This window comes from Sinocyclocheilus anshuiensis, unplaced genomic scaffold (assembly GCF_001515605.1).
Source record: "Sinocyclocheilus anshuiensis isolate Anshui unplaced genomic scaffold, SAMN03320099.WGS_v1.1 scaffold385, whole genome shotgun sequence".
NCBI classification, from domain to species: Eukaryota; Metazoa; Chordata; class Actinopteri; order Cypriniformes; family Cyprinidae; genus Sinocyclocheilus; species Sinocyclocheilus anshuiensis.
The window spans coordinates 505090-514936 of record NW_015539876.1 but is presented as its reverse complement, the minus strand read 5'-3'; the positions used below and the strand labels follow the sequence as shown (position 1 = coordinate 514936).

General features: G+C 36.3%; 1 protein-coding gene across 1 annotated transcript in view; it reads left to right on the top strand.

The window, feature by feature from the left end:
* Nucleotides 1-9847, top strand: part of LOC107685326 (P protein-like) — a 41789-nt gene that overhangs the window by 4566 nt on the left and 27376 nt on the right. The window contains exon 4 of the mRNA XM_016481878.1: nt 844-982. Within this exon, the coding sequence (XP_016337364.1) occupies nt 844-982 (139 nt within the window). The remainder of the gene's footprint in view (nt 1-843; nt 983-9847) is intronic.

Here is a 9847-nt window from a genome sequence, read left to right as displayed (position 1 = left end):
CGACGCAGTACACACACACACACACACACACACACACACACACTCAGTCAGTCAGTCAGTCAGTCACTCACTCACTCACTCACTCAGTCACTCACTCGTTAAAGAACGAATGTGAGAAATTAGAGAATTCAGCTTTTTGTTAACAGGCAATTTGCTTGTGCAAGTGTTTTTTTTCATGCCAATTTTGCAGGGAAACTGATTTGCTTATCTTTAGATTTGCTTGAAATTTAGTGCTAATAACTAAACTTGAGCACAAACATGGAAATTTGTGCACCCCAGCGTAAACTTTGTGCTGGTCCTAATCAGGTCCTCCTCTTGCTATATTTTACATTTACATTTAGTCATTTAGCAGACGCTTTTATCCAAAGTGACTTACAAATGAGGACAATGGAAGCAATCAAAATCAACAAAAGAGCAATGATATACAAGTGCTATATCAAGTCTCAGTTAGCTTAGCAAGGGTTTAAAAAAAAAAAAAAAAACGACACTTATGAAATCTTATTTTATGGTACAGTTACAAATATGACAGACGTAAAAGACATGAGTCTGTGTAAAACTTGCAGCTACAATGCTAAGATACTGTGGTGGTTGTCATGTTGTTGCTATGTGATTGCTAAGGTGTTCTGTGTATGTTTTTTGCATGTTTTATGTTCCACCAGGCAAAAATTGTGAAAGTATGATGGATTAGAAAAGCAATAGCACACCTTTTCTCAAAAATGACTAGCAAGCATTTATCTGTCTTGAAGACCACTTGGAGACTACTCTATGTAACATGGTTGCATTGCATTGATGTTCCAGGAACATCAGTCCTAATCAGGTTTTGTGATGTCTTTTGTACTCAAGGTTATGTGAAGTGCTTAATTTGGACCCCAGGCATGTCCTGATTGCTGAGGTAATCTTCACCAACATCGGAGGAGCTGCCACTGCTGTTGGAGATCCTCCCAATGTTATCATCGTATCCAACCAGGATCTGCGTAAAAAAGTATGTAATTATTTTCCACCGTTCTTGCTGGGTCATTTATGGGTGAACGGATATTGTACTGCTGTCTTGTGCCTGTTAAGAGTGTCTCGGGGAACTTATTGGGCAAATTATACATGACTGCACAAATAAACAAAAACGCACAGACACAAGCATGTGACCAAGCATTTTTCTGGCATAGAATGATAGCCTTGTGCCAAAACACGCTGTCACTATCTACTCAAGGCTAAAACACTGTGGCATCCTGTCTTACACCTCAGACTATTAATTATGTAGGAATACTTCTTGCCAGCTTTAGTCACACTCTGCCAAATTCTCTCTCTCTGTCTCTATCTATCTCTCTCTCTTTCTTTCAGCAGAGTTGACATTTTTTAACTTCAGTAAAAGCTAAAGCTGTAACAGTCATTATGTCCAAACTCGGAGACCAACCATTTTTATCTAAGAGCATGCATGATGTTTGGTTGCAAGACTTGTTATCTCACCTGTTTTCACACTGTATGCAAAAACAGTCATGCATTTAGCCATTTTTACATATCATATTAGCACATTAATTACCATTTGAGTGTAAATACTAAATATCCAATTATTTTTAGAGTAAATTATAAATATATATATAAAAAAACATTCAATAGTAACCAGAAATAGCTTTTTAATGCTGTTCCTTCATAATAAAAATATTATTGCATTATCTATAGAAATTTAGGGAAAAATATAATGCTATATTAGTCAAATTCATCTTTACCTTTGTTTATTTTGGTTTTTCTTTTTTTTTGGCAAATGAATCATGCTCAAAATACAAGAGTTTACTGTACAAAAGTGACCAAAAATCTGCATTTCTTGCAGACTGGGGTGTCTTTTTTCCGGAATCCAAAAAACTCCCACACTGGCAAGCTAACTTTTTTCGGGTGCGGGTAGATTGTCTAATTTTTGTCAGTCTTCTCTGACATGATTTTGTGTGGCAGTAGTAGCTACACACTGTGTTCTTGTCTTTTTTCCCCATTTTATGACAGGTGGCAACTAGTGTTAAGGTGCAATACCGCCACCTACTCAACAATTTACTGGCACTGGATTATTTACAACATTATTTTATGTGTGCTATTAACATGATATCAATATTTCATTTTTAAATGGTTATCGTCAATACCAGTATACTGCAACACCCCAACTTGAGCATGCGTTGTGAAACAGGTCTTATTGTATGTTACTTGATGCTGTTGAAGGTACAACGAAGCAATACCTGATGAATGCAAGTGATCACAAAACAGGTCTGCAACATCGGCATGTACTTTCCTAACGTAATCACAGAACAGTATCACAAGAACTTTCTTTTTTCGTTGTAGTATATGAGTATATGAACTCTTTCCGTCAAACCCTTACTTGCAGGAAAACACAATTTAAAGTTCCATCCTGCCAATTGGACAAGGTCACGGGCAGGCTGAATAATCTCCAGGTTTATGATGTGACCTCAAATCAGAGAGTCTTGTGTGGATCTGTCTTCATTGAGACTTGTGTAATATTGGTTTGATTGAAAAGGTGAGGGGACATTTTGTGATTTATTATTCACTTTAATGGAGGATACGGAACAGGGTGAACCAGGTTTGTGGTTGTGAATGAAATGTTCATGTTCACATTCAGACAGAGATCAATGCATGGCTTCGTTGGTGGTGTGGTTGAAATCACAGAATATGTCAATTTATTCTGTCTGTTTTTTTTTTTTTTACTGTATTTGAGTATTTGCCAGTTTGTCTTTTTGTAGTCAGGTGTGTTATTTTATTGCTCTTATTTAGGATTATGGGTTTGAATGCAGTTTGAACGGCTAACCCTTTGAGTGTATTTCATAACACAACTCAAGTATGCATTGCGTTCTCGGCATTGCCACAAGCTGCCATTAGCATGTCTGCTTCTGCAGCTAGTTTTCTCTTTTAGATCAGAGGAGGGACAGTTTGAAGCGAATGATGCTGAGCAAGTTAGATCTCATAAGTATGTTTACCTGAATAATAACAAATCAGATTCAGTAGCAAAGACATTTGAAGCTAGCTCTATCATCCCATGAGATTTATTATTGTCTCCATAGTGCAAGAACACACATTTATGTTCAGCGGGACTGTGCATTCAGTAGCCGAGCATTTGCATAAACTATACTTCTGGTCTAAATCATGCAGCTTGTTGAGATGTGCTATTACCTGGTGATTTACAATAAAACAGAAAAAGAAAATCCCTTAGATCTGCATTAAAATTAGGACTAGACTGAGGAAATAGAATATCATACAGACTTGTGCTTCATCCGAAAATGCATACTTCCATACTATATAGTAGGCAGTGATGGATAGATTTCTTACAAATTGTAGTCCATCCATGTACCACTTTTGATACGTACTCACTACAACAGCACTTGAGCAACCCACAAGGCATGCTGTTTCTGAGATCAAAGTTCTGAGGTACCATGCCATCACAAATTGTCCTTTATCAAACTCTGATAAATCGGCAACTTTTCCCATTCTGACACAGAACACTATACTGCTCTGTGAATATATATATATATATATATATATATATATTGTCTCGATGCTAAAATAAACCTGTGTTAAAAACTATTTATATGTAAGAAATAGTAATAATTGCTTATATATATATATATATATAATTAAATGCACTAAACATTACATTACACCAGGGTTCCCAAACTGGGCTTAATGTAAGAAGTGCAGTGGGTTTTTGAGTTTAAACACTTGAACACTAAAAATAGAAATATTTTATTTGTTTACCTGCATGTCAATGTGACCATTAACCGACATCAGAGAACTGTTTGGGAATCTATGCGTTTCATGAACAAATATAATAAACAACAATGACATTACATGCCCAAAGTCTTCCTGGTTTGAAATATTTTTGTCCAAACCTTCAGAATCAACAGTTACTGAAAGTTATTGGATATGATGGCGACATAGTGTTTCACAGCTATACATCACCAGTGTTTAGTAACTTGCATAATTATTTGTTTCATATATGGTCTAATTGCTTGAGAGTTTTTTCCCCTCAAATTCAAAAGCATGGTGTGCAAATTTATTTACGTGCCATTTGTGAATATAGTCAAAGCTAAATGGTATGACACGCAGTAGGATTTTTAGAAAGGAAAAATTAAGAGAGAAAAAAGAAGAATTAGGGAGAATCAGTAAATTATGAATAATTTACTGCCATTGTGTGAATAGTATGTAAACATGTAATTCATACAAAAGTATAAAAGTAAACCAATTATGAGCATTCAAACCAAAAACATTCTAGTAACCACCTTGATTCCTAGTAACCGCTTAGGAATGCACTAAAAACATCTTAGCACGGCAAAGCAACAGCTTAGCAACCACATGTGATGGCAAGTTCTCCTCCCAAAAAAGCATGTGTGCTAGTGTATTTGTTAGTGTGTATATGGTCAAAGTGTGTGTCAGTATGTGTAAGAGTCCAGCTAAAGCCCTGAATGAGACACAGAGGACGAGATTCAATCTCCAACTCCGGATGCTGATTAAAGATGCTCTCTTTGGAGCCACTCTACCCTGCAGCTCTTTCAGTCACACACTACCACAGACACAATGACTAAGACAAACAGACGTATGTGTGTGTGAGTATCAGTGCAAAAAAGAAAGGGAGCGGAAAAAGGGTGGCTATAAAAGTATAGGAGATCCATCTTTTTCTGACAGTCTATTTAAAAGGCTACACGCCAAAAGAACAACTATATGCTTAAAACCCTCAATCTATTTGGAGCCATACATTTTTATGTCATATAAACATCTTGTCAGCGAAACTGATTTCCAGCACCATTACACTTTCTGACAGAGATGGATGAATTGGTGTGTGACGCACATTAAATTAGCTGTTTTAATCAAGTGCTGCTACGTGTTTTAAGAGTGTTTTAAAGAGAGAATCTCAAGGTTGGCTTGAAGGGTCATGCAAAGGTAAAGAGAGGAGTTTTCAAATATGTAATATTTGTATTACTATTATTTTTTATTATGGGTGCGAATATAGGAATAAGGAATAGGAATAGGTCTAAACACTCCCCCAGGAGTCAAAGCAAAAGATTATTAGTTAGTTAGGGCTCATTTTCATCTGAATCAAAAAATCTGCAAGTGTTGACCTAATCTTTTTCTTTTAACATTAGCGCATACATTTTAAGTCAATATGAAATGTTGTTAAAATGAATAATCGTGACAAATTAGTTAGAAAACACCTTTTGAAAAGGAAACCTTAGAACTTTTAAGCCATAATGAAAAAAAAAATGCTCCAAACAAACTAAAAAATTTTCATTTTTAGTCCCTGCATTTTCAGCCACGTCAAAACGCAACTGGCTTGGCATTTCAGTGTTGTCTTCTGATATTTCCTAATTTAATAATATAAAATTATTTGTGAAATTAGTAAGCAGTAAGCTGGCCATTTTCAATGGTCTTAGTACTCTTTATATTTCACAAAGATTTGGGGAAATCTGGGATGTGAAAGATACAACATTTGTAACAACTGAATTTTCACAAACATCTATTATTGTAGAACATCTATAGGTAATAGTTAAGTAACTGTATTCACAGTGCATTCATGTTTGTTAATAAACTAATGTTAACTAATGAAAATCAAATGTTAAGAATGTATTATGAATGTATGCAGAAATTGACATTATTCTAGGTTAACAAATGCTGTAAATGTATTGCTCATTCATTTAAGCTGTTATACCTAAAACATTTAACTGAACCTTATTGTAAAGTCTTACTGTATTCTTTATAAGAAAGGTCATTAAACCCATTAAAACCCATCAACGAGGGCAACTTAAATATTTCATGAGAAGTTCAATAGTTGCCATCACAGTTTTAATTTAGTTATTCCTCAAACTCTTCCATCGGCGACAGAAAGGTGCCTGGTTTAAATGGTTGTTTCTTCAGCTGGCTTTCAGAGCTGAAATCACTGTGGGGATTGAGTTCATTTGTGGCTCAGTAGAAACATCGTCCTTGCCTGTCAAACCGGCTGTTGCACAGGATGATGCAGCGGTAATCATGCTCAAGTTGCATTTTCCACATCAAGGTCACTTCCTGCTGGGCTACAATTGACAGTGGGAATTTTCTGAAAAACCCAATATCCATAAACTCACATTTCTGACATGCCTAAGTCTCTGGAGGGTGGAACCCATCAAATGTACTGAAGCCTCCCTGCTCTATATTTTCTACTGTATAAACATCATTTTGGGTTTCCGTCAGGATGTTCAGTGATAAATATGCTCCTGTAGTGGATGCACAGTGGAGGGCTGTGACTATCCACGTGTGTGAAGTGCTGGACAGATTCATCCATTCTATTCCGCAGGGAGAGATTGCATCTGCTGTAATTATTGACATGGATGCAGTGGTTTGTGTTATCTCTGTGTTACATGGCCAGATTTGTTTATATTTGAGAGGGCTTCGGTTTGTGTTGACAACATGCAGATGATGAATGGAGGTACAACTTCATGTGCAAAAAATGACACACACACACACACACACACACACACAGTTCAACACTTGCCATTTGCTTATTTGTTGATTGCCTTGTGCATTGATTTTATACCTATTTAGCCTGGTCTAAAAGTTATATAAAAGTCATATATAATATCACTTTTATAGAATTACTTTACTAAGAGGTTCCCTGTATTATGAAACTATGTCTATGTCTATGCGTGTGTCTGAGGACTCGGGTTCCTGATGCAATAGAGGTAGGAGTCGATGAAACTCTGGGCTCTCTGTGAATGACTGATCCAAAACTATTTTTAAGCTGGTGCAAACAGGTGCTTTTATTGTGTATGTGCGTGAGGTGCTGTAATGTAGTTTACCGATCCTTTGTTTAAGCTTAACATTTTTTTAAGCAATTTTTCTAAAAATATAAATGTTCCTATTTCTGTACCTGACACTGATATTAGTGTCTTGAGGTATCACACCATTTAATTCAATTTAATTTTTTATATTTGATTTAATTTCATTTTTCTATTTAAGCACCAAAATATCACTTTTAAACTTGTTGAAACATTCTGGGTATACTGTTGTTCTCTGCTCTATTATGTAAATGAATGAGTGTTTGCATTTTTTTGCGTGACTCATGTCTATTTGCTGTGTATAGCCGAGGATTTAATTTGATTGTAGTGAAGCCACCACCTTCTCCAGCAGTCACTTGATCCATTTATTAAGCTCCTATCAGCCTCAGGATCTTTAGAGCCTCTGGACTCTGAATGGAAGCTCTGCCATACAAATAGATGGATGACATGCAGCAATACAGCTTAATAAAAAGCACTGTGCTAGAAATGTGCTTTACTAATCCACAACTTCAAAAGATTTTATACACTACCTTGACTTACAAAAGCAAATAATGTTATCATTAAGATGTTTATGAAAGACGTCACCAAGGCTGCTTTTATATTTCAAATAATATTGTGAATTATTATCACAATTTAAAAGAACTGTTTCGAATTTTAATATATTTAAAAATCTAATTTATTCCTATGATGGCAAAGCTGAATTTTCAGGCAACATTTTACTCCAGTCTTCAATATAAACTGTGATACATACAGTACATACATACATTTATTTGTTTATTTATTTAGAACAGCATACATTACATTTGTAAGATGGTAAAAGACTTGGTCACTTTTGATCAATGCGTCCATGTTGAATATTTAAAAAAAAAAAAAAAAGTCTCAATTTGAATGACTAAATTGATACTTTTTTACTAGGCTTTTTATAGTTTTATCAAGTATGGCATTAGAGAGAGAATGAGTGGTAGGTGGTAGAAATGGCAATGGGATTAAGAAAATTATGTCATGATTTAAGATTTTATTAATTTCCCTGTCTTGTTAAGGCCTAGAAATCACATTTGGTTTTATTTTAAATCGCTGAAGTTTCCAGGTTTTCCATGACCGTGTGAACCCTGAACTATCTTAGTCCGTCCTACATTTCTCAGGCAGCAGTCAGTCATGATGGAACATCTTGTACTTGTGGCCTCTATGTTTATTTGTTTGTTTTTCTCTGTTTGTTTGGGCTGTGCAAGTCGAAATGGGACAGGATCACTACAGCAGGGATGTTGCCATTTGGTCAGTCAAGCATCCATCTGTGGAGCTCTCTGTAGATCAGACATTTGAGATTGAGCGGAAGAAGTGTTTCAGGGTCGCTGAGGAGACATTTCATATACGCATTGCTCTCTCTCTCTGGCATCTACTGGGCCGTCAGTCACACTCCCAGAAATCTCAGCTGCCAGTCAGTGCTTCTCCAGGCCCCAGGAAGACAGGCTTTGGCGGACTTTGGTTTGACCGTGGCCCCTGACTGCTCACTAATCAGCTAGCACCAACAGTGAAGGCCTTTTTGCATAGTGATTTCTCATTCCCTCTTCTCTCCCACTTACATTGCTTTTTGAAGTTACTTTCTTGGCTGATAAAAGTGGGACAGTGACAACAGAAATGGAGTAAGAGGAGGTCTTATTTACACACTATGTCTCTAAGTCATTACTGCCTTCAGGACAAAACAAGATAATCTACAAAGAAAAATCCCCAAACACTGCCAATTGTTTTCAGCTACATTACTGACAAAGTAATGAGGACTTATGCATCTACACTGTATGATAGGGCATTCACCTCAACAGCGCAGGAAATCCATGAGGAATAAAGCAGAGGACCACTTTATTGAAATGTTATCGACAGATTCCCTCTAGCCCAGCTTGCCCCAATGAGTCTGTAAGGATATTTCTTATTTTCAGAAGGCTTGGACATTGGAGTGACGCTCTTGGCTTTTAGATGCCCTGTACTATTCCTAAAATATTTTCAAATCAAATTATCCCCCCAAAAAACTTGTGATACAATATATTCAGTTAAGAAAATTGTATTAATTTTAAAGTGAAATAAAAATGTATTTTCCTGAATCTTTCAAAATATCAGTCTTTATTTGAATCTTAAAGTGATAGTTCACCCAAAATGAAAATTCTGTATCATTCACTCACCCTCATGTCATTCCAAACCTCTGGAATGCTGGAACCTCTACAATTGAGTCAGTGAGTTGAATTCAAGAACCTGATCAGGCTGATTTGTTACCCCTTTTTTAATGGATAAGCAATTAATTGAAAAGATCAGATTCGATTTGTTCACAAATCAGACATCACTTTTTGCAATGAGGGTGCAGTGGTCCTTTCATTTGTCCTCCCTGTATTTTTTGTGTATTTCTCTCTTTCTAATGTGGTTAAATAATAATTCTAAATAATAATAATAATAATTCCGTGTTCTTTCCTTTAAAACCCCATTACAAATCTAATTATAGAGTACACAAATGGATGTGTGTACTTCTGAATGCCTCTCTCTCTCTCTCACACACACACACACACACACACACACACACTTCTCCTAATCTCCTGTAGAGGTCACTGTATACCAGTCTCTTTGTCTCCATTCACATTTGTCTCATGTTGGCATATGAGATTGGACATGCTGTTTGTTTGCTTACTCCCATCTTATTTTTTTATTTTTCCAAATAATACGAGACCATGTTTATCCTTTCAATCATGGTTTTGTTTTATAAGTGGAGGATTTAGTACCTTGAGCTGCTTTAGGGAGGTTATACTGCCAAAAACCAGCATCAGTGTTACCCCCCGCCATTTTTACCAGCCTTTTGTTTCATTTCTAAGACGTACCTCTAAGTCCTGGGTTTTTGCCAAGCCTGAGCAATGCGGGGAGCCGAACTACAACAGGGATGCAATTATCTTGTATCTTGCCAGTTCCTTTACAAAATAGAAGAGACTGGGTCTAGCTGTCACATTTTTTTACTCATTTCTTATTTCTCAGGGTCCATTTCTCCATAGGTACAAAAAAAAAAGTCTCTCCCACCATAA